This window comes from Phoca vitulina, unplaced genomic scaffold (assembly GCF_004348235.1).
Source record: "Phoca vitulina isolate PV1807 unplaced genomic scaffold, GSC_HSeal_1.0 scaffold29, whole genome shotgun sequence".
In the NCBI taxonomy this organism is placed as follows: Eukaryota; Metazoa; Chordata; class Mammalia; order Carnivora; family Phocidae; genus Phoca; species Phoca vitulina.
In genome coordinates this window covers 12,455,175-12,480,434 of record NW_022589732.1, presented here as the reverse complement: position 1 = coordinate 12,480,434, position 25,260 = coordinate 12,455,175, and the positions used below count along the sequence as shown (strand labels likewise).

General features: G+C 52.8%; 1 protein-coding gene across 1 annotated transcript in view; it reads right to left on the bottom strand.

The window, feature by feature from the left end:
* Nucleotides 1-25,260, bottom strand: part of CDH23 (cadherin related 23) — a 359,724-nt gene that overhangs the window by 173,956 nt on the left and 160,508 nt on the right. Inside the window, 2 exon segments of the mRNA XM_032423932.1 lie at nt 7,838-8,026; nt 9,884-9,996. Of these exon segments, the coding sequence (XP_032279823.1) occupies nt 7,838-8,026; nt 9,884-9,996 (302 nt within the window).

The window sequence follows — 25,260 nt, the reverse complement described above, 5'->3', positions numbered from 1 at the left end:
GGTACTACTAATACCACTGTTTGTTTCTATTTTCATAATTAAAGGGAATGCTAATGGTTACAGGTGAGTGAAAATAAAGATGCAGATTTTTATTCCATCCAGAGTCATGGATGCCTTGGGGAGGCAGTGGGCCCCCAATTTGGGACTGAAAGGAAGCCTGGCCAAGGCCCCTGGGGCCCACAACCACAACCATGATGCAGGGGCTAGAGAAACCACACGCTGGGCACACTGAAGAATAACAACAAACGGGAAAATAAATTTAAATAAAGACAAGGTTGCGGGCTGGGCTCCCTGACAGGCCTGGAACACATGTGGAATGGAGAATGAGGGTGATGGATAAAAACAAGGCCCAGATTAGCAGGAGAACGAGAACATCTCCCCTTCTCACTGTCCCTCCCCCCAATCCCTATAAGTAAACCCAGTATTCTGGAATATGGCTTTTTCTCCCTGTCATTTGCTTTCTTTTATTTATTTATTTGGTGATGTTTTCTCCTTGGGGAGGTGGGTAATTCTGTTTTCTTTTTTTCCTATGCCCCTCAAACAAATGAATCGTGTCATCTCCTGCCTGAAATAGGAATTAGCTCCTGCCAGATGTGTCCCCGTTCACCTTGCCTTACCTCCCTCCTCACCCTGCCCGCAGCCATGCTGGAGGTGGGAGACCCACCTGCTTGGTGGGACCAAACCTTTGAGAATGGGGGAGCTGTGGCTGCGAATGCGGAGCTCCCCAGAGCAAGCAAGAAGCACAGGATTGAGAGTTCAAGGCCAAGCTCTGTGACCCACTGGCTGTGTGACCTTGGGGAAGCCCCTTAACCTCTCTGAGCCTTGACTGCCTCCTCTCTGAAGAAACACAATAATATACGTCTCTCTCAGGGTTGGGATAATAAAAACAATTAAAATTTAAAGAGTGCTTTTTATGGGCCAGGCACGGTTTCAAATACACATATTAACTCACTGAATCCTCCTAACAGCTTTGTGAGGTAGGTCCTATTGTTGCGTTCATTTTGCACATAGGAAAACTGAACCAGAAAGGATAAATTAAGTCTCCTAAGGTTACACAGATCAAAAGTAGCACAGCAGGATTCGAACCCTGGCAGTCTGGCTTCAAAGTGCTCATTTTTTCACCGTTCTGGCTGCTTCTCTCTTCCTAAATGGATGCTCCAGGTAGCACCAAATAAACAAGCACATGGGCAGGCTGGGAGAGGGCGGTGGGGGGATGAGGCCTACACTGGGGCCAGATCCCTCTGCCCAAAGTGGAGAGCAAAGGTGCCGGAACAAGTTTGGGGAAGGGAAGGTGGGGGAGGAGGCCCACAGAGGGGCCAGATCCCTCTGCCCAAAGTAGGGAGCAGAGATGCAAGAGCAAGTTCGGGGAAGGGAGGAGGGGCCCACGTGGGGGGCAGGAGAGAAGTAGGAAGCTCAGGTGGCACCCTCCCCTTCCCACTCAGGTCCTCTTGGACCAAAAGGTTTGTAGAATCTTCACTGAGACCGACTGGCCCAACCCATGGTTTTCCCGAGGTGGACACTGAGGCAAAGGGTGGGGATGTGGCTTGCTTGGAATTGCTCTGTGGGTCAGAAGCAGAATGGGGGTGGAACATGGCTTTGGGGTTTTCTCTACCACTTCCCCTGGGCAGTTGGGGTAGGTCTGGTAGCAGAAGGCTAGGGCCAGGGTTCAGAGTCCTGGGCCGATTCTGACTTGGGAGAGCCTCTGTCACAAAGACCAAAGGTGGCCACTCCCTGTCCTCCTGGGCAGAGTTCTGAAGGCGGTCTCCATTGGAATTTTCGGGTTTCATAATAAGGGGACTCGGGTTCTCTGGCTTCTTGCCACCCTGAGAGGAAAATGGTGAAACTGTAAGAGAGCCTCCAGCCAGATGCTGGAAAATACCTGCTGGCTGGAACCGGTGGCTGAGGGGAAGGGGGCTCCCGTGCAGCTTTGCTACGTTTCCCTGCTTCCAGCCTTGGCTCCCGACAGCCCATTTTCAACACAGCAATCAGAGGGCTCCTTAAGAAAGGTGACTCAGAGCATGTCACCCCCCTGGCTCCCCACTGGGCTTGCGGTAACAGAAAAAATGCCTTCCCGGGGCTGCAGGGCCTGGCCTGGCTCCCACTGACGTGCTAACTAACTAACTAACTCCCACTAACTCACCTCCTCTCTCACTCCATCTCACCGCCCCCACCCCGACCCATCTCTTTTCTGTTCCTTGAAAATACTCAGCCGGTTCCCTTTCAGGGGACCTATGCCCTTGGGGGGGAGCACCTGCTGCCAGAATGTTCTCCCTCTGCAGCTCCGTGTGGCTGCTTCCTCGACACCTCTTAACCTCAGCGCTAAGGGCACCTGTTTTGGAAGGCCATCTGGAACTGCTGAGTCAAAAATCACCCCCCCCAATGGCCTCCCATCACTCACCCTGTTGGTTGACTTGTTGACACTCATTTCCACCTGTAGTGCAGTTGGTACCTATTCCTCCAGCTTCCCCGGTGGGATGAAACAGAAGCTCTTGGAGCCCAGGGACCACATCTTCAGCACTAATTCCTCAGTGGTGGGCGCATAGTAGGTGCGCAAGAATGTTCGTTGAGTGAATGCATACGTCATCCCCCAGCTATGTGAATTTCCACAGAGGCCTTCAGAAAGGCCTGGGGGCGGGTGCGCCAGCAAATTAATGAAGTCTGAAGGCCATTCTCAAATGATCCCAATCCCCAGAAATAGCCAGAACCAGGCAGTGGAGGCCTCTCCGGGGGGTACTGGTGCCCCACTCCACGCTCCCCTGCAAAACTATTCTCAAGGACAGCAGGAAATAGGTTCTGGGAAGCTGTGGGTCAGAAATGAGACTGAAATGGAGTGGATCAAAGGCTCCCAGCTCCTGAGAAGAAAGGTACAGGGCGGGTGAGGGGTACTGCCAACGTTCAGCTCTCGGAGTCCGCTGGGAGGGGTCGCGCACAATGCCAAACAGTATTTAAAAACAAAGCCCTTTGCTGGCATTTGTAAAGCAGCCAGAGCGTGGATGATCTACACTTGCTGCAGCAGCAGAGGCAGGATGCAGAGCACAGAGAATCTACTCGAAGGAGGAGAGTGGCTTTTAGGACAACTGAACAGAAACTTCCAACCATCCTAATAATGCCACCCCATGCAGATGGGAAAACATGACAGGCTAGCTCAGCTGTGGGCAGGACTGGGTGGGGAGGGCTGCAGGCTTGATCAGGAGAGGAAAAGCTGACCGAACTGGAGAAAACACACAAAGAACATGCTGCGGCCAAGGGCGTGGGTAAGGAATCTAAGTGGGCGAGTGTGCTGCTTATTTCTTGTGGCTTTCCAAAACACCGAGGAAGAGACAAGAGAACGCCCAGCAGCCAGGAGCAGGGGAATGAGGCTACCACAGCCTTTAATTTGAAACTCGGAATTGAGCTCCACACCAAGGCTGACTCCTGGGGCCTTTGCCTTGAGATTTTTTTTGTGATTTGCATTACAACCATCTATTTGCATCTCAACTGTCATGCAGTACAAATGGGCTCTTGGTTTCAGCCCATCCTATCCTATCCTATTCAACCCTTCCTTCTCCGGCTTCTGTGAGTTTTCTGTAGCTGGGCAAAGGAGAAGAAATTACTCAGCAGGACTTGACAATGAGGATGGAGTCCTCGGGAGATAGAAAGGGCTTCTTTCAAGTACCATTGTTGTCTTGAATTTTCCTGCAGAGGCTGAGATTCAGCAAGAAACTGGGCAGAATCTTCCATCTGGAGGGGATGCCAGCATTGTCTAGTCTTTGTGAATTAGATTAGCATCCTTCTTGGGAATGACTGCCACAAAGTGCTAACTGAAAGGTTAAACTGCTTCCTCCTTCCCTTTCTGTTTGCCATCAGCACCCTCTGCTGCCCCACTGTGGACTTTTGAGGTCACCTTCTTACACAAACTCAGGGGGAACTGAGCTTTAGCCCAGGGGTACTGACTGAGGATTGAGTTTGGACAAAGCTCTGAGCCACCTCATGGCTACTTTTATCATTAAATCGTGCTTTAATTCAACCAGCACACATTTCTGCAGTGCCTCCCAAATGCCAGGCAGAGTGTGAGGCTCTGGGTTACACTGGCGAGCAAAAGCAGGCCTGCCCCTGCCTGTGAATTCTTCATTTTAATCGGTGAGACAGGTACGATTGAGATCATCACACTAACATCTGCAAAACCACAATAATGGTGAGTGCAAGGGAGAATCACGTGTTCTCTAGACTCTATGACAAAAAGATTTCACCTCTCCTCATGCTCCTTTCCCTCCTCCTAGTTTGCTCGATGAACACATTTTTCCACCACGCCTAGCAAATCCAGCCACCTTCACCCCAGACACGAATCCCAACACCTAGCCTCCCCTCAGAAAGAGAACTGGAAGAAACAACTAATTTTTAAAATCTCCTTTTACAAAAGATGCCTGATTTCTCTTTGAGGTTCCCTGATTTTTCACAGAGTCTGGACGTTGGCAACGTGGCTGAACTACTCCACTCTGGGAACCTGGGGCCTGACCCTTAGCACCCAAGACTGGGCCTTGGGATCATTTACCTCATCCAGATCTGGATCCCTCCAAAATTCTGGAGAGAAGAGATGGGAGACATTAAAAAAAAACCAACAACAACAAAAAAACACCAGGGCAATTTAAAAAGCAATTTATTCCTCCGTCTTATCTAGGAATTGGCCCAGGACCACGTCTGGGATGGTTTGGGTACAGCTCTACGGGGAGGCTGGACTGTGACCCAGAGGGCCTCAGGGTGGGGAGTCTGGGCTTCTGGGCTGCCTTTTTTCATCAGTAGTTCTCTTTGTACCCCACTGAGCCCTGGAGAAGCAGGGCCCTCTAGGGAGGAGCCAGCCCTTTACTGTCAGACTGGCCAACTCCCTGGGGCAAGCAGTGCAATGGTCCCCGGTAGCACCAGGCACCTGGTCCTCCACAGGCACGCTGACACCTTTCCCTGGGTGGGGAGCGACCACCAGAGGTAGGCTGGACCCAGACACCCCTCAGCCTCCCTGCAGATGCTGCGGACAGGCCTTCCAGCAAAGCAGGACTGAGCTAAACCCCAAGGGGTCAGGGTGGCCCTGAAATCCCCCAACCAGTGGTGGTGAGAAGGCCCTGGGGTTCTGGCCCTGCTGGTGGGGATGCTCCCTGGACCATCTGGTTAACATCTGGGTGTGTGGCAGGTACTGTGCTAAGTCCTACAGACTAAAGGCCTGATCTCCTTCTCTATCCCTTGTTGGCAAGCCCAATATGTAGCTCTTCCTCATATTCCCCAGCCTTCTGGCAGTGAGGTGGGGCCATGTCCCTAGTTCCGGGCAGCTCAGGATGAAGCACAGAAGAGCTGGTGCCTGCCCGCCTAGCTGCCCCCTCCCTCCTGCAGGGACCAATGTGACTCCGGAGCCTGTACCTGTGTGACTACAGAGTGGGGTCTCCCTGCCCACCTGTGCTGGATGAGTAGTAATAAATCTCTGAGCGACAGGTCATGATCCCTGGGTCCTGGGATCGAGCCCCATGTCTGGCTCCCTGCTCAGTGGAGAGCCTGCTCCTCCCTCTCTCTCTGCCTGCCTCTCTGCCTACTTGTGCTTTCTCTCTCTGTGTCAAAATAAATAAATAAAATCTTTAAAAAATAAAAAAATAAAAAAAATCTCTGAGCGAGAAATAAACCTCTGTTTCAGGGTTAATTTGTGACTGCAATAGAAATGGATACATTTTCACACAGATGAGCAAAGTGACGCTTAGAAAGGGTCCACGGCTCATCGAAGGTCGCAGAGATAGCAAGAATTGCAAGGCTGGATTGAACACAGGGCCCGGCTGATTCCAGAGCTTGGGCTACAAGCTGCCTCCCCTCTAGGTTGCCTCCAAAATCGAGCCCCAATTCCTCGGTTTGGCATTCAAGGCTCAAGGCCTGTGTCCCAGCTCAGCCTTGCACCAGCCCGCTATGCAAACCCTGCATCCGTCACACAGTACGGCCTGCTCCCTCCTCCTACTCGCAGCTTCCTCTCTCTGGGCCTCTCTGTGGGCCACTGCCCAACCCGCCAGCCCTCCTGGCTGCTTTTCACCATCTGATTTGTGTCCCAAGACTCAGCCCTGGTCCCCCTTTCACCGTAGAGCTTTGGCTGGTCCTCTGGCCCCTTCTTCCCCCATCCTCTGCCGAGCTCTGGAGCCCTCTCTGCCCGTTGTCACTGGCCCGCATGCGGGGACCAGCGTCTCTGTTCTCTTGGACATTCGTCATAGCCTGAATCCAGACAGGGTACTTTCTCCCGAGGCTCTCACTCCCACAGCAGTGTCTAAAGGGGGTGCTGTGCTCCAGGGGGATAAAAGATGACGCACTGGGGCATGAGAAAATGTTGGAGCTTGTTTTGATACCTGTTTATCTCCACCTTTTAAACTTTCTACATTTTTGCATATGTTTTAAAAAGTACCTCCTACCCTTGTGTGAACACACTTGGTCCCATGGGCTACACTCCCCCAAGGGACCCAATATAGCTCCTTGTAAACAGTAGGTGCTCAGTACATACTTTAGTTATCTCAGATAGGGATGGGATGACTTAGCAGGAGGTGGGGGCACGTGGCTGACGCATGGGCGCATGCGCACACACACACAGTGGGACCGACCTGCCCTCGCAGACCTGCGTCCTTGGTCGGGGCAAGGGTTGGCTGGGGTGGACGTGGATGGTGTGCAGCTAAGAGAAGCTGACAGGAGACGGTTGAATCATGGGAGGAGGGGCTCCTGGGCAGGTGTGTTGGTGGTTTGTTGAGCAACCAGAGTAGAGAGGGGCAGGAGGTAGCGGGAAGCCAGGCCTGGAGCAAGGCCAGTGTGGGAGTCCCGCATTGCGAGGCGTAATTGCAGAGAAGCCCCACAGGCTGGAAAACCTAATGGAATTCCTGAGCAGAGTGGGCCAGGAGCAGCGGTAATAAATAGAAGTGCTATTAAGGATTGTGGCTGCTGACAGGCAGGGGAGAGACGGGACACGGGAGGGGCAGGGAGGAGGAAGGCTGAGAGGGTCTCCCCATCAGCATGGAAGCCTGTCCCATCCAGGCCTGGTGGGGCAAGGGCCCCATCCCAGAGCCTCCTCCCTCCTGTCCTTCTGGAGCTCTCCCTCACTCACGGCACATGTCCCTTCCTCTTAAGACTGGCCTCAGCCAGGCAGGCCCTGCAGGGGGCTGCAGGCTTCCCAGACCCCCGGAGTCTCCTTGTGGCCTGGGATCCCCTTGAAAGCACTTACGCTGCTCACATGGAAAAGGAGGAGTCATTACTACACCAAAAGCAGAAATAAGACTTTTTTTTCCAAGGTCGTATTTATACAACAGCCCCCAACTTTTAAAATATCTATTTTTGGGGGGCACCTGGGTGGCTCAGTCATTAAGCGTCTGCCTTCAGCTTGGGTCATGATCCCAGGGTCCTGGGGTCGAGCCCCGCATCAGGCTCCCTGCTCAGCGGGAAGCCTGCTTCTCCCTCTCCCACTCCCACTCCCCTTGCTTGTGTTCCCTCTCTCGCTGTGTCTCTCTCTATATCAAAAAATAAATAAAATCTTTAAAAAAAATAAATAAAATATCTATTTTTTGGTATATGTTTTATAATGTACATACTAGATCAACAGGATGAGCATATCTTCCTAAATAAATCACTAAATGAAGAACTACACACCAGAAGTGTGTGCTCCAAGAGTTTTTGCGGGGGTGGGGGGTAGGCTGAGGATTAGAGACTGCTGATTTTTGCAGGGGAGGAAGGGCAGGAATGTTTGTTTCTATTTTATAGATGGGGACTTGGAAGCCCAGAGATACCTCGCATCTTTCCCAGGGTTGGACGGCTCAGGAAGGGCGGGGGTCTGGACAGGCCATGCGTCCCCGGAACTCACCTCGTCCTTGTCCACCACCTGGATGAAGAGGGGTAGGGCGAAGCCCACCTGTGCGAGCTCGGTGATGGCCACACTGTATTCAGAGCTGTTGAACTCCGGGGCATTGTCGTTGATGTCAATAACCAGGATGTTGAAGGTCGTGGTGACTGTGGCATCGGATGGAGTGCGGTCATCATTCAGTTCTGTGCCCTGCAGGGAGAGGACAAAAACCCGGAGATGAAGGCAGCCATAATCACAATATGATCATTTACCAAGGCTTTCTCAATGGTAGGTCCTGTGCTTTATGTGAATGATCCCATCCCCTCACCACCATCCCGGGAAGAAGATTCTATCGTTAGCATCCCCATTTTACCTCTGAGGAAACTGAGGCTCAGAGAGGTTAAGTAACTTGCATAAGGACACACAGTCAGAGTAGGTGTCAAACTTAGACAGTAGGATTCCAGAACCAAGGGGACGAGGTGGCATGGTGATGATAAGACAGATCTGGGGGCTCATCAAGGGGCAAAAGGAGACTATTCAATTTGGCAGATGATAAAACTGAGGTCAAGAATTTTTATGCTAGCAGGTAATCAAGACTGAATTTGGCATCTGCTATGGCCCAAACACTGTGCTAGGTACCATGAGGGTCTGTGTCAGACTCAGGGAAAAATCCTGAGTACCAAATCCTTGGGTGCCCTGTCTCTGCACCAGAGCCCGCTGGCCCCCAAATACCCATTCCCAGGTCTCACTCAATTTTCTGAACCCAAATCTCTGGGCAGGAGGCCCAGGACTAGCTATCTTTTACCAGTTCCCCAGGAGATTTGGATTCACAGCCAAGTTTGGGAACTCACCCTCACATTTTATATAAAGGAAGAACTGAGCTTGGGGTCCCGCAGATCTGTCTTATCATCTTATCTGTCTTATCAACACCACGCCACCTCGTCCCCTTGGTTCTGGAATCCTACTGCCTAAGTTTGACACCTACTCTGACTGTGTGTCCTTATGCAAGTTACTTAACCTCTCTGAGCCTCAGTTTCCTCAAAGGTAAAATGGGGATGCTAACGATAGAATCTTCTTCCCAGGATGGTGGGGGTGGCGCTGGGGCCAGGCCACAGTTCTCTCCAACTGGAACTACATGCCTCCATAAGAAGCAAACAGAGGAGGGGAGGCAGAGAGGGGCTCCTGGCTTGGTGGCTTGATGCAGGGTAGGGAAGAGGCAGTGTGTTAGCCCCTCTCCCCTTGCCCCTACCTGGCCCAAGTGAGCACACTGGGTGGTGACGGAGGAGCCAGATGACCAGGGAGGGCTAATCAACCTGTTGTTGTTGCAGCCTTCCCAAGGTCAAGGAGACCAATCAAGGGCCAGGATGGGCTGCTCCATTCTCCTCAGGATGCAAGGACCTCCCTCCCCAAGCCTTTCTCCTCAGGCCTTGTGCCCTCCCCCGCCTCAGTCGATGGGACAGGCTGAGAAGGACCCCTGTGGCCCAGGCAGAGTCCATACCCTAAATGGGTTTCGCAGGGAATGATGGCTCTGCAAATCAGAGATTTTCACTGAAGCCGGCCATCAGCGGCAGGGGATAGAGGGCCAGAGGGTTGTGGCTCCGCACACCTCCAAGGTAAGGACCCCAGGGTTTCCCCTCTCCCCACTGTGCTACTGCTTCCTAACCAGGGACGAGCCCCAGGGGAGCTGTCAGAATTAGAAACGGGACAAACCCCAGAAACGGGGTCAGTATAAGAACTGAGCTGGCTGCAACAGAGAACTTGGAATCATAGGTAGCATTAAGGACCTCGGATGAGCACCTCCTATGTGCCCCCTCATTCCTCAGATGGGGATAAAAGTCCTAACCCTATGTATTGTTGATAATGTCTGTGAGGTACCCAGCACCGGGCCCTGACTCGGCCTACGCCCTGGTAAGTGTGGTCCCTTCCTCACGGGGTCCCGCGCACGAGCCCCGGAACCATGCAGGGCGAGAGGCCGGGGGCTTCCGCAGGGGGGCACTGCTGGAGGCTGGTACCACAGTGTGGGCAGCCCTCCCCACGGGACGCAGCTGCCCACCACCTGGCTCTCACCTTCACGGTCAGGATGAAGCCGTGGCTGTACAGCGGGTTCTCCCGATCCAGTAGGCCGTTCAAGGTCAGCGCTCCGCTGATATAGTCCAGGGCGAAGATGCTGTTGGTATTCCCTGCAAGAGAGAGTACCATTCCAGGTATGCCTGTGGCCCAGGCCAGGTGGGCACGGGCTGCGGTCAAGGCTCCTCTCTGTGTGTTAAGGACGAATCAGTAATTTAACACGGATGCTGGCCCAAGGAGTAATGGGAAATGTTCTGGAAGATGCAGCCCATGCAGCAGACAGCACTGATTCACAGAGCAGAGGATGTTCTGCTCCTCCTTTGCTCCGTCTCTTGGAATGAGTCAAGGAGAAAGTCTTGGTTTGGCGCTAGTATGCCTACAGCACCCCTCCAACACGTGCTTGTTTTCCTTTGTAACAGAGAGAGAGCAGGCTTCAGGCTCGGAGGCTTCCAGAGGGAGTGGTACTCAGCTAGGACTCAATAACTGCTATGGTCTGAATGCTTGCTTCCCCCCAGAATTCATATGGTGACATCCAAAGCCACACAATGGTATTAGTAAGTGGGACCTTCAGGAGGTGCCTCGGTCACGAAGGTGGAGCCTTCACGGATGGAATTAGTCTCTTATAAAAGAGGCCCCAAGGGATCCCATGCCCCTTTGACCATGTGAAGACACAGTGAGGGATCACTGTCTATGAACCAGGAAGACGGCCCTTACCTGACCATGCTGACACTCTTGATATTGAATTTCCCAGCCTCCAGAATTTTAAGAAATAAATTTCTGTTGTTTATAAGCCACACAGTCCCTGGTGTTCTGTTATAGCAACCCGAATGGACTAAAGCAGAAACCTAGTTTGGTTTCCTTCGTGCTTATTTTTATGGTCATTTTCTATTCTATTCCATTCTATCCTATTCTAATTTTCTATTTAGTATAAAAGTTCCTTTTAAGTTAAAGACCTAATTCGATCTTAAGAATGAGCATTTATTTTAAGTACCTATTAGAACTTGAAGTACATATTTAAAGTACTGGCAAAAATCATACACAAGCGACACCGGCTCAGATGGAAGCTTCTGTGCCCACCCCTGTTTCCCCTACCAACTTCACTTTATGCTTCCCCCTACAGGCATCCCATGTCCCCATAGCAGCTTCCCCAGCTTCCCCAAATCACCACGTCCATTCCTGCCTCCTCTTCTGGCTGTGTACACCTTCCTCTCTGGTCCTCCCCTCCCATCTCCCACCGAGTGCCAGTCTTCCTCTTGCTCCTCCACCTCCTCCAGGAAGGCGGCCCGACTTCTCGGGCTGACCCTCCATGCTCACAGGCAGTAGCCACTGTACTGTTTGCTCTCCCATTGCTCCCTGTGTGTTCACGGGCTCTTCCTGGCCAGCCTGAAGCTGGGGGGCCCTTCATGACTGTCCCTCAAGGACCCTGGCCAGTGCTGGGCAACCAGTGGCAAGCAGGTTCCTGAAGGATCGCTGCTCCCGGCCCACCTGGGCCCCCACCCTTGTCCTTGTACCCTTCCCGCCAGGCTGTGAATTCATCTGGGCAAATCCCAATTCCACTCTTCTCTCTTCCTCATTAACCAGTTTGTTGGCTCATTCACATACTCACACGCTGCCATTCATTCGCAGAGTCAGCCATCTCCGGGGCCCTGTGCGTGGTGCTGTGGGGGATGCGGATGTCGCTCTATCAGGAAGCCTGGTAAGGGGGCTTCGACATGCGTGAGAACCAGCATCTCTGAGTTCACATCAGGGAGAGACTGTTCACACATGGGGAGGCTCAAGGAAGGAGAGCATCACAGAGGAGGTGGCGTTAAATCCCTACACCACCATGTAGCAGCTGTGTGACCTTGGGCAACTCACCTAACCCCTCTGGCTTGGTCTCCCCATCTGTAAAATGGGGATAATGGATCTACCTCATAAGGTCATGAAAATTAAATGAGTATGAAATATATAGACATATATACACACATGCGGACATGCACACGCACACACCCAGAACAGTTCCTGGCACAAAGTAAGTACTAAGTACTGCTGGGCCCTGGCCGATGGGCAGGACTGGGGAAGGGGATGGATGGACACTGATTCCACAGGCAGGAACTAATCAATACCCCGGCCTTCGACACACACAGGTGGAAGCTCTGTATCTCCCCCCAAGCCCCACGCCCCGGCTCTAAAGGGATCTGTGCACAGTTAGGGGCTCGTATCATCTCTTGGATCAACAAGGGAAAGCACAGAGTGGACACAATTTCGTCTTCTAACTTTAGACTTTGGGACGGGCTGTTCTCGGCTAACCCTCTGCTGGCTGGCAAGGCATCTGCCTCTACCTGGTTGGTAGCTGGAGGCTGTCCTCCCCTGTCCTCCCGGGCCACTACAGGGGTTGGCTGACGCAGGGGAGAGACAGCTGGTGCCTGCAGAGCCCGTTCAGGTCTCCCGTCACTCTCAGACTGTGGGCTTTGGGGACTCTGACGTGGGGCCTGGCCAGGGAGTGGACATCACTCCAGCCTCACCCATGCCCGGAGCTTCCTCCCATGGGCAGAGAGAGACCTGGACACCTTCCTGCTGAGTGGGTGTAGTGGGGAGGACAGGGCTGCAAGGAAGCATAGACATGCATGAAGGTAACGGGGTGTCTTTTTGTTTAGCCAGGAATTCCGCTGCTGGGGAAGCAGGAGGATGGAGGCTTTCATCTGTGTGTCCTTAGCTAATCTGTTCAACAATTACTGAGCTCCTATGATGTGCCAGAGACACATTCTAGCAGGGGATGCAGCCCTCAACCAGGTGTTCACATCACAGGGTGATCAGGGCTGAGGTGGGGTGAAGCATGGACATGACAGGGCCCTTTGGGGGCTGGGTCCCTAAATGCTGAGTTGAAGGGCTGCCCTGAGGCAATACCGCCGAGCCTCCTGCCACCCATTACCCGCCCCCACCAGTGTGGGCCCCACCTCCCCAGCCCCCAGGGCTAGCATCCCATCGTTCTGAATTTCCATATAAATTTATTCTTCCCAATAAAGGAAACTACCAAATGTTTAACTAAATGTGATTCAATTTTTATCTTTGTAAGATTTTTCCTATACATCATTCACAGACCAGAAGCCCCTTATTGAATGATGTGCTTTGGGTTTTGGCTTGAAACATGGGGTTATCAACCATGGCACACTCAGCTGGACCTCCCCACTCAGGACCTCTGCCCCAATGATGACCCTACTGCCCATCCCCAACCTGAAGTCTGTCTCCCGCACATAAAATATCACTTCCCCCGACCCAGGCATTTTTCTCCAACAAACGTGCAGGCAAATACCCTCCAACTGGTACACATTCAAATTCAGGGACCCTCCTCCAACACACACACACACACACACACACACACACACACACACACCCCTTTTTCCCATATCTATCTGTGTGGAGTTCACCTCTCAGCCTCCTGCCAAGTATGAATCACCAACTCCCAGGACCAACAGCCAGAAAGGGTTACACCTAAGGAGCCGACAGGATCACCTGAGTGAGCCACTGGCTCTGATGGTCTGTCACCATGGCAACAGCAGGACTCCTGGGATGCTGGTTCAGGCACGGGCAGGAGGTGAGTGGGCAGGAGGTGAGCCCTGAGCCCCAAGCAGAGAGGGCCAAGAGTAGGACTCTTTCAAAGACTGATGGACTGATTACATCACTCATTCATTTGAGTTCGTATTGAGCACCTACTGTGTGCAAGATGCTAGAGAATCAGTAGAGAAAAGCAGGCCAGGTTCATGTTTTCAGTTTTACAGTGAAGATCGACATTAACAATATAATCACGCTACTGAACACATAAGTAGGCTCCCTGAAGGAAAGCAACGTGGCATAGTGAGGTGGTTAAGATTATGCCCGCAGGAGGGCGACTGTAGCTCTGCAGGGTTCAGATAGCTCTGCCTGTTGCTGGCTGGCTGAGCTTGGTCGAGTTATGTAACATATCTGGATGACCTCAGTTTTCTAATCTGTAAATTGGGGGTAACAATAGTCCTCACCGCAGAGTGTTGTGGTGAGGATGGAAGGAGTGAATACAGCACCTGACACATAGAAGTTCTCCACACAGGTCGGCTACCTGTGCTGGACTGAGATGATACCGCTGTGGACCACCGGCTCCACGCCCACCCCCACCCAAGCCTGTGACTGAGCCAACCCTGTCCTCTTGCCAGGAGGGCCTCACAACCAAAAGCCCATGTGTACAAGTTGGCAGCCCCGAGGCCAAGGCCAAGGCCCACAGGGCATCTCACCAGGGCTCTGGCCTCGGGGATGGGTCACAATTTCCTTGCTCTTCTCCCTTAGCTCCCCTCCTACCATCCTCCCTTCCCAGGAGGCTGTGGGCTTGGCAGCCACACAAACAAGTTTTTCTGCTACCCTGGAAGCTGATACCATGCTGTCAGCCCTCTGGTCTCCCAGACATTCTTTATCCAAGTCCCGTGGGGACTGGGGGGCCAGGGGAGGCTTACCCGGGACGCCTTTCACCTGTTCAGCCCCCACTGCTGAGCAGAAGGACAGCTGCTTCCCCTGGGTCGACAGGTGCTGTCCTAGGTGCGTGTGGATATACCTGGTAGGGGAGGGGTTCTGGGGTGGAGTGGGACTGCACCTCGGTGCCCTAAGGGCCCTGGGAACTGCTGACTTAAAGCATTCACAAAAGAGAAGAAGCGGGTCCCTATGGCCCTGCTGGTTCTCTTGGGGGCAGCCATCCCTTCTAGGAGCCCTAGGCACCCAGACCTCTTCAGATTCCCAAAGGAAAGGCCAGGGGGATGTGAATCGAGTCTGCGAAAGCATGAAAGGCTGCCAAGGGGCATCCCAGCCTTCTTTCCCTTATTTAGGAAGAACAGTAGCTAGTACTCATCGAGAAGTTCCATGTGCCAGGGACCGACTGAAGCCGTTTGTGCAGCCATATTACTTACTCCTCACAATAACTTAGTAAGAACATAGCCATGTGAGGAAGCAGGTTCGGAGACGTCAAATAACTTGTCCAAGGTCATGTGGCTACCAAGTGGGCTGGCTTACATCTCTCTTTCTTGCCCCACGGGCATTGGCCCTGCACACCTTTGCACCCACTCTGCACTTGGCCCCATGCTAAGGGACAAGCAGATGCGAAGACACAAGAGATCATCCTCCTACATAGAATGGAGTGGTAACAAAGTTGCTTTTTGCTCAGGAGGGAGTCCTAGGTAAAAACATGGTACTTTCTGGGAAGTTCTAGATCAATTCCTCCACGGTAGATCGAGGTAGCAGCAGAATGTCTACGTGGCGATGTCCTCCAGGTGGTGGTGAGGAGTGCCCACGGTGGGGACTAGTGGGAAGGCAGGGCTGTGGGCAGGAGCTCTTAGCAACCCAGGTGTTGACACACAGGGTGCTGGCAAGGCTACTGCAGGGCAGACCTGTGGCTCCAGGGAGGATGAGCAGAACACAGGGAGATAGGCAGTAGTCTGAGACGCAGGGGGACTCTGTAGAGTCCCAGGTGCCCCGAGGCAGGAGAAGAGGAAGTTCCGAGAAAGAGTGGTCAGTGGGTCAAGCAGCATCGAGAGAGAGGCTCAGGAGAAGGAAGATCCGGCAGAGGCCAGTGGTTGGATCTTCAGGTGCCCCCAGAGGTCAGATTGTGAGACCCTGTGGGCAGGTGGGGCACAGATGTGGGGACAGTGAGCAGGTGCAGACCTGTGGGGAGTCACACACAAGGAGAGAGGCGGAGTGGCAGCTAGAGGGCGCAGCAGAGTCAAGCAAAGGGCTTCAGAGTTTTACAGCTGGTCAAAGGCAGAGGGGAGGAAGTGGGAGAGGAAGTGCATGGAGGGAGTGCGGAGGGGGGAGAAGGTCAGCCTTGGCGGACAGGAGGCGCAGCTCTCTCTTTGGGCCATGGGAGCTCGCCTTCCCACCTCCTTGTTCCTCCGGGGCTGACAGCCTCCCCCCATCCCGAGGCGCCCCTCCTCCTAGCTCCTGCCAAATCCCATCACTCACACATCATGCCCCCTTGTTATCTCGCCCGGCAGCATCTTGACCCACAGAGAGCCAGGTCTGGGAGGAAAGCAGTTAGCGAGTGGCTGATGGTACACGTGGGAACAGAGGCATGACGTTCAATTGCTTTGTCTGCTCTGGGGGGCTAACAGCAACCCGGCCTGCTGCCCTCCAAGTTAAAGGAAAACCAACGGCTTCCACCCTGTTCCTTCCTGTTCTTAAGATCCACCTCCAGTGTCACAGGCCTCAGGAAGACAGTCCTGGGGGCCGTGGCATCTTGCACTCCTCTGAGCCCCAGGCTGGGCTGCGCGGTGGGGGCATCCCTGGTTCTCCCAGCAAGATCCAGGGTGGCCTGGAGGAGAAGGGCCAGGGTCTCACACTTCTGTCCCCCGGGGCACTCAGAAGGACACCTGAGCAGTGATTAGGAAGGGTCACTGAGCACACACTGGGTGGGGGCATGCTCCAGGCTGGCCCTGCCCTGGGGCTGGCGAGGGCAGAAAAGAAGAAAAAGGCCGTGCTTATGAGGAGCTCATGATCTGTGTGGGCTTCTGGGCTCAAACACCCAGCCACTCCAATGTCAGTCCCTGAATGGAGGACGGGGGCTGCAGGGAGGTGACCTGGGGGACGCTGACCCTCACCTGGCCTCTGACTTGCTCACCCTGCCCTCCTCAGGCCCAGGGTCAGGGGCCCTGCCCAGGGAAGAGAGCTGAACTGGGATTTGCATCCCCTTCTCTCCTGGGGTCTCTGGAGCCTGTTCGATCAATACCCAGGTGAAGACTGTCTACTGTGCATAAACTGGCAGGATGAACAGAGACCTAGGTGCCAGCAACAGGATGTGCCACTTACCAGCTGTGAGACCTCCCGCAGACTGCTAATTCCTTGGAGCCAAAGTCCTCATCTGTAACGTGCAGATAACAGCTCCCACCTCACCAGGCCGGGTGAGGACCAGGCGTGATCATGTCAGTAGAGCATCTATGGTAGTGCCTGGTGCACAGTAGGTGCACAGTTTGGTTCCTGTCCCTTCTTCCCCTGCTAGGCCTGCCTCCTGAACGGAAGGATCAAACCGGGCCGTCCCCGGCTGTGGTGCAGCTCATCCAGAAAGAGCTGTGAGTGGGTCTCCCTACGACCAACATGATCGTGTCTGGCACTGTGCGGCATTTTGCATGCCTATCTTTTTCAATTTTCACACTCCAACCCTAGGAGACAGATACTATCATACCCATTTTACAGATAAGGAGCCTGAGGCGCAGAGCAGTTAAAAATCACTGGCCCTTAGTCATCCAGGTTGTGAGGGGTGCAATACGGAGTTAAACTCAGCTCTCATGAAGCTAAAGAGTTCAGGCCCACCCCCCACCCATGGGCCCTGGATTTTCCTTCCTCCCGTGCCAGCCCTAGCCCAGGAGACAGCCAGCTGTATGTGTGCAGCTTTGGCCCCCGGGGTCCATGGGGCAGGCTGGCCTGCGGGCCCACCCCATCCCGTCTGACAGTATTGTTGCATGATGAAAACTGGGAGTCAGTCTGGGACACGGGCTTTGGGCAAGATGTCTTATGAATTAAAAATTGTTACTTAGCTGCCTGCTGACAAAAGGGGCTGGTGTCCTGGGTGGCCCCTGAGCTGGGCTGCATTCAACAGCTCTGGGATCAACATATGGCAACCGGCGGGTGTGGGTTACCTCGGCTCTCAACCAAGGGAGGGGACACAGGCTGAGAGCTTGCTGCCCCTCCGAAGGACCCTCGAGGAGGCCGGGGAGGGTGGGTGATTAGGCCTACCCCCTCTCCAAAGCTTCTCCAGAAGCCCCTAGAACCCTCTCCCTGCAGATCTCCGCGGGGTGCCTCATCTGCATTCAGGCCTCAGCTCCAGCATCACCGCCACTGAGGAGCCCTCCATAACCCCCCACTGGCCCCGCACGCCCCTCGCTCTCCACTCCGTTAGCTTGTTTTTTTTCCTTCAAAGCACTTCTGCTTTCTGAACCTCTCTTTTCATCCATTTATGTGTTTGCTTATTATCTGTCTCCCCTCACTGCAACATAAGCTGCGGGAGAGTAAGGATCAGTTTCCCCAAATGACCAGCTGATGCACAGCAGGTGCTCAACAAATGTGTGAATGAACGGATGGACTGATGCAGGGATGCAGTTGGGGGGGCAGTCTGAGGTTCGTGTCAAAGGCAGGACTGCATGCTACTGGCGTGACTTGTCACGCATCACAGAGACCATAATGCTCCAGGGCTCTGAGGAGGGATCAGCCAATTAGCCATTCCAACCGGGGCGATCGTCTGCTCCTGATGCCCCTGCATCGGTACGTCTGCCCGAGCTGAGTGCATCTCGGTTAATTACGGTTACTGCTGTCCCATTGGGGAAAGACAATCCTCGAGTCCCCTCAGGTAGGTGTGAATGGCAGTCTGCTTGCCTTGCAGACGTTTCACAGAATGGCAGTTTTCATCAAGCTCCCTTAAACCAACAAACGATGACCTCTCCTAATAAGACCACAGACTGGACTCTGATTAATTTGCTAATAACTGGCTCTAAAGTGTGACACATTAACCCGAGTAGCCAAGGATAGTCAAACTGATTATGGTAGGGTTGCCGAGGGTCACAAAACGGCCCTCTGGCTCACAGCAGCGCCTGGCTCGCTGCACCACGGGGGGCCCCAGGCAGGTGGCCTCCATCCGGTGCTCTGAAGACACTTTAATGCGGATCCGCAAAACAGCACCAGGGGTTATAGCCGGGATCAGAATCTCCCCCATTTCCTGAAAAACCTTTTCTCTTCAACCCCACGTGCCCACAGGGGCAGCTGCTACCATGGCCGCTGCTTAATAAAGAAAATTAGGAACACCCTAAGTGTCCAACAACAGGGATTAGTTAAATAAGTTAATATACGAGATTCGGCCAGTGGCTATAAATAATGTTGCAGAAGAGAAGTTTGTGACTTGGAACGATGGATGTTTAAGACGTGTTTGTTGCTTTAAAAGGAGTCACCAAGTAGCATAGTTCCATCAGATGCTTCCTATTGTTTAAGAATATATGCTTAGAGAGAGGAATGAAATGCTTACAAGATGTTCACCAAGATTAACTTTAAGTGGGGATACTAGAGCAGGGTTCCTCCGTCTCAGTAGTGGTGACACGGGGTTGGAAATCTGTTGTTGTGGGGGCTGCTCTCGGCCCTGCGGGACAACAGGCCTGTTGGTGATGTCCATGTGTCAGGCCAGGTTCTAAGCACTTCACATGTATCTATCCATGTCTGAAGACATTTCCGAATGTCCCCGGGAAGGCAGGGGAAGTGGGCACGTGTGTGGCAAAATCACTCCTGGCTGAGAACCACTGTTCTAGAATCATTTCAACTTTTTCCTTTTGAACCATTTGAATTACAGGTGTTAAAAAAAAAAAAGTAAATGCAAGTTCTTTTAAAGAATAATCCCCAAGCTTCTAGACAGAGATGATGGTTGTACAACACTGTGAACGTTCTTAATGCCACTGCATTGTACACTTTAAAATGGTGAATTTTAGGGGCGCCTGGGTGGCTCAGTTGGTTAAGCATCTGCCTTCGGCTCAGGCCCTGATCCCAGGGTCCTGGGATCGAGCCCCGCATTGGGCTCCCTGCTCAGTGGGGAGCCTGCTTCTCCCTCTGCCTCTGCCCCTCCCCCTGCTTGTGCTCGTGTGCTCTCTCTCTGACAAATAAATAAAATCTTAAAAAAAATAAAATGGTGAATTTTAGCTTCTGTATATTTAAGCACACGCAAAAAACTCCCCAGGTTTGATGATGTGCGTCTGTGTGGTCTAACTTGGTGCCAGATGTGGGCTGACTTGTGAATGGACCTGCTTCAAGGAGCAAAGCTTCCTCTACCTCCCTTAGGAGTGTTCTGACACTCCTGCTGATGTTAATCTCCCCAAGGGCAGGGGCCTCTCCTGCCTTGGCCCTTGGCCTCCGCTGCATCCCTGAGGAAAGGAATTTGCTCACAGAGGAGTTTGCAAGGCTCCAGAAAGCCTGAGCAGTGCAAGATGAAATCTCTGCTCCCAGGTGCGTCCAGTCTAGATGAGAAAACGGGACCTGTGCCCCAAATGTGCCTGACCCCAATGAGGGCAGCTCCTGGGGGGCTGGTGCGGGAGGGGCTCCTTCCGCTGGGCCTTAGAGAGCATATTTGGGTAAGCATGGAGGGGAGAAGGCCTTCCTGTTGGGCATCTAGCAAGAACAGAAGGGGGGAGCCAGCTGGAGGAGCAGCGGTGTTAGGAGCGGCTGATGCCAGAAGGTGGGAGCCTTGAATGCCAGGTAAAGTTTGGACTTCTGTCCTACGGGAAGTCCCTGGAGGCAGGAAGGCCTGTTGGTGATGTCCATGTGTCAGGCCAGGTTCTAAGCACTTTGAATGTATCTATCCATTAAGCTTCCATGGGCAGGGCGTCATCATCTTCATCAATCTCATTATTAGTGTCATTCCCATTTAACAGGTGAGAAAACCAAGGCACAGGAAGACTAAGTGATTTGCTCGAAGTCACACTACTGGTAAGTGGTGCAGCCAGTGCTCCAGGCCAGGCTGATGGACTCCAGAGCCTGTAAAGCTTAGGGCACACGCCGGGCAGCCCCCAAGGGCTATGTGTGAGCTCACTGGATTCTCAGAATGCCCTGTGAGGCCGGCACATCTACCCCAATGATTAGATTAGGAGATCAAGGCTCAGTCAGGGAAGTGCCCCCTTCAAGGACTCATGGTAACTTAGCGACCATGCTGGGATTAGAACTGGGGTCATTTGGGTCTCAAATGTCCCTCACAGCTGCCGTTGTCTCTCCTGTGTGGGTCTGGAGACTGGCCAACGATGATGAGCAAGGTGAGGAGAAGGAGAGCAGAGGGCTGTGGATCTCCCAGGAATCCACCTGCTTGCTTGTCCTGAACCTGGTTGCCTCCAGGGCCTGTGGCAGGTGGGCCCAGAACACCCATTCCTACCCTCACCTGAGGCCCCTCCTCCGGCCGAGGGCGGGTGCCAAGGTGTGCTGGGGCGCTTGGCTATGTTCCCCAGAGGGCTGCCTGTTGTGTCCGCGGCTGGGCCCGGCCCACATAACTCACCCAAGGCTTGGCACTCAAGAGGGCGTCAGGGCTCTGAGAGATTTATGGGCTCCGATAAAGCCATCTCAGTCCTCGAATAAGGAGCCTGTGATATTTGATGATCTGAAAGGCCTTGTCCCAGAGTGGGAGTGCGAGGGGGAAGGAGGAGGGGAGACGCTTAAGAAAACAAAGAGGACAGTGATCAGATGCCCAAGGAGATGGAAGTGGGAGGGGTGTGTTCGTGCTGTCTATCATTTTGCAGGCCCTCACCCCCTCCTCCAGCACCTCTGCACTGACCCAGCAGTGGGACGTGGGAAAGACAGGTGCAGAGAAGGGCCTGCTTATGGAGCGGGGGCCCCAGAGACCACCTACTACACTACCGAGCCTCTAGGTGCCAAGCACAGGTCGGGGACATGGGTAATGTCCTCAGGTGCCCACCATCCAATGGGGAAGATAGGTCCCTGGGAGAAGGACAAAGCCCTATGTAAAAAGAAGCTAGCTGGGGACTCGCCATGAAGTCAGGGACTGGATTCATGCTTGTGGGCTTGTGGGCCTCTCTGAGCCTCAGTTTCCTTACTGTGGATGAGAATAACTGTCCTGTTCACAGGGCTGTTTGGAGGTTCAACGAGGTAAGGGATCTGAAAAGGCTTTACAAACTGTGACGTCCTGAACCTAAGTCAGATATGAGTCAAGGCTGATGATCCAAGCATCTAGGGCAGGTGGAACCAAGCAGTGCCTGGAGCTGGATGACGTTAGGCAGAAAAGATTGTGAGAAGGGGGGGCAGGGTGGGGTGCCAGGCCAGCTGCAGGCGCATACCGGAGTTTGCAGAATGAGGCGGCATGGCGTCCCTGAACCTTCCCTTCCAATCCTATATCCCAGGGTCTAACCTCATCCTCTAAATGTCACTTGTTCCATTCCTTGTCTTGTCATTGCCACGATCGTGTGGGAGGAAACTCGGGCATCAGAGAGCCCTGAGTTGGACTCCGGGCTCCGCTACTTCCAGCCACTTTGGGCGAGCGACATCGCCCTTCTGAGCCTCAGCTTCCTCACCTGCCAGCCAGAGACAGTAACAGAATTTGCCTCCTCGGGTTGCTGGGAGGATTGACGGAGCCCACGAGCATGAGGCTGGCTCGGAGCAGGGCTCCCTGAGTCACCGAATCCTCCAGTCTCTCCTGCCACTTGCCCTCCGTGGCTGCTGATCCCGACAGTCCCCCAGCTGCCCCCCTCCCTCCGGCCCCAAGTACTGCAAGTTCTGGAGTGAATGACTTTCAAATCTGGGAAGGAGAACCCATCACACACACCTTGAGCTGGGTAATTTATGAATCAAATTGTGCTCCGTCAGGGCTCTGCGGCCCAGAAATAGATGTGGTCGGACGAGGTTCAGGGAGCCAGGCTCAGACACAGTTATCTTCATACAAACTGGCCACCCGCGGGCAGAACGGGCCTGGATGACTGACCTTGAGGGGCTCCCTGGGGGTCTGCGGAGACCCCCTCAGCCAGGCCCCTGCTCCGAATCCTGCAGAGAGGACAGAGATCTGCCTGGCACTCAGGAGGAGAGCTGGTGACCCTGGGCAAGTTACTTAACCTCTCTGGGCCTCAGGGTCCTCCGTTGTTTAAAAAAGATGGGCTTTCCTTTGGCACTGGTTTTTCAAATGTCTTTGCTTTGGTAGCAAATCCTTTTGTCAGAAAAAATGTTGCACAAAACCCCAGTATAGAAAACAGTCGAGAACAGAGCTAGCTGCCCTGGCTGAGGTCGATGATGGGGGGAGGTGACGGCGTCCAGCATATTCTGTACATTCCTTGCCCACAGAGGGGTCCCAAGGGATGGGCTGCGGGCTTGGGGCCTCGGGGAACTTGGAAGTCCCCGTGGACTCTTTCAGTTTTAAGATTCCATAGTTGTCTATGAGCGCACACCCCAGGATGTACAGGGCCTGCCATTAGGCTGTCTAGGTCATCCTAGGACCAAGAAATGCTGACCAGACAGGTGAAGTTCTTGAAGATCAGAGGATTGATGTCTTCATCCAGATCTGATCTTTTTGAAAGGGGTAGATGTTGTAGTGCCTAAGACCACTCCCCTCAAGCTGTGTGACCATGAGCAAGTTAACTACCCTCTCTGGGCTTTAGTTCCCTTGGCTGTAAAAGGGGAGGGATAATACTTATCTCATAGAACTGATGTGAATGCAAAAGCTGGAAATGCATCTATTTAGTTCAGCACAGTGTTCAGCATATAGTAAGTACTCAGTAAATATTAGCTGTTGCTATAAATTCTTTCGAAGGAAGGACACTTGGCACTTGGTACATTTTATCTTGCTTAATCCTCATAGGAGCCCCACTGACTAGTAAACTGATGTGAGAGGCTAATTTGTCTCAAGTCATATGGCTGGTAAGTGGTTGAACTAAAATCTGAACCCACAGCCTTTAATGCCAAAGCCTGTGTTCTCTCTCCCACTCCTCCCTAGAAACATTGCTTCTAGAAGGCCCTACCAGGAAAGCCCCAGACTGTGCCAGGCATAGTTTCCCAATGATGGAGGGTCTTCCAGCCTCTGGTCAGTGACTCAGAGTGTAACATCAAAGCAGATATTTCTGGTCAGGGAAAGACTGGGGTTAACAACTACCAATTTAGCTAAGTACAAAACCCACCCAACAATGTGGAAAGCATAAAAAAATCTTGCGTTCTACTGAAAATGGGTCAGAAATCATTATGTTCATAAGAAAAGATGGCGAATTTGTCCTATGGGGTAAGAGCCCACCAATATGAAAAGAAGAAGGTCAGGTTTTCCCAGAGGGTATCTCTGGGAACTCTGATGCATAGGATATAAGAAAAGCCAACTTTTAAAAAGTTCTGTGGTCAAGAAAATTTCAGAAACACTGAGCAGGTATCTTCACTGCAAGACTTGTCAGAGCCTTTAATGTGCAAATATGCATTGTGACCTGCCAGAAGGAGGATGTTGTAATACAGCATCTCTCCAACTTATTGGCCACAGAAGCCTTTCTCCAAAACTCTCTTGAGAGGTGGTGTGGGAAACCTAATGAAGAAAGTGAAGGTGTAAAATGGGCTGCTTCCACAGTTACCCTCCTGTGGGGTCTCTGAGCACACAAGTTAGATGTGTCCAGAGTCAGAGAAGGAAAATGGAAGAGTGCTTAGAGGCCCATCAGGTTCGAACTTCTTCATCTCCCCTGTGGAGCTGGGAGGCAGGGATGGGGAGGATCTTGGCCAATATTACATGGCAAGTTAGACGTGGAGCTGGGTCTGCTGGGTCAACCTCAAGTCTGGTTCAAGTCTGGGTGCCTGACTGGGCCACGGTCAGATGTGGATTCCCGCGTGGTCAGATGTGGGTCCCGGGCCAGTGGTGGGTCCCCTGGAAGCTTTGGGGACCACACTTATAAAAAGAAATGAGCTCTCACTGTGGACAATTTCAAACATACACAAAGGTAGAGACAAGAGCACAATGAAGCCCTATCTACCCATCACCTAGAGTCAACCATCGTCAACATTTCGTCCATCATTTTTAAAACTCTCCCTCCCAACAGTTTCTAGAGTCATTACAGCAAATTTCAGTTCATCCTTAAATACTGTCTACATCTCTGATAAGGACTTCTGAAGTGCACACTAAACAAAATAAAGGATTCCTAACGTCACTTGAGACAAAGTCCATCTTCAAGCAGGGACACCCCCCCTTTTGAAGCCACATTAAGATTAGAAGCTTTAACACTTTCTACTCAGTCCTCAGACAGCAAGCCTCTGGGATTATTGAAAATGAAAGAAAAGGTGTTGCCAACATGGTAAAAGTTTCATTTTCCAACCAAGGACAAAAAAAAAGAGCAAAAAAACTCAGAAGCAAATAGGGCAAAACGCCAACCAGTGTCATCTGGATGGTAAACATGGGGCTGGGGGGTGGGGTTGTATCAGGTTCTGTACTCTTCTAACTATGTAACATTTCACATTTGCCAGCGATCCTGGCCCTGCTTCTCTGACGAAGGCCAGGGTCCTGGACAGGGTTGCGGTGGGGGAGACGGGTGGCCATTTCATCCCAGCAGCCCAGCCTCCAGAAAGCCCTCATCCTCCCCGCTCCAGTGTCAGTCCTAGATGTCACATTGTGTCCCCAGGTCCTGGCCCGGCGCCCCACACCGAGTGGGTGTTCGGAATGCTTGATGAGTGAGCCTGGCCAGACAGGGAGGGTGTCCCGAGATGTTCCCGTCCCCTTGGCTCACACAGGCAGGAACTTCTGCTGAGCAAGTGGGAAATGGGAGAAAGAGAGACATCCTTGCCTTTTCGGCCAAGGAGGAGGGTCAGCAACCAAAATCTCCACAAAGACTCTGACCACACTTTTGAAAAAGAGAGCCACAGGTCAGAGTTCAGGTTCCTTCTCCCCCTCGGGATAGGAGGCCAGAGTC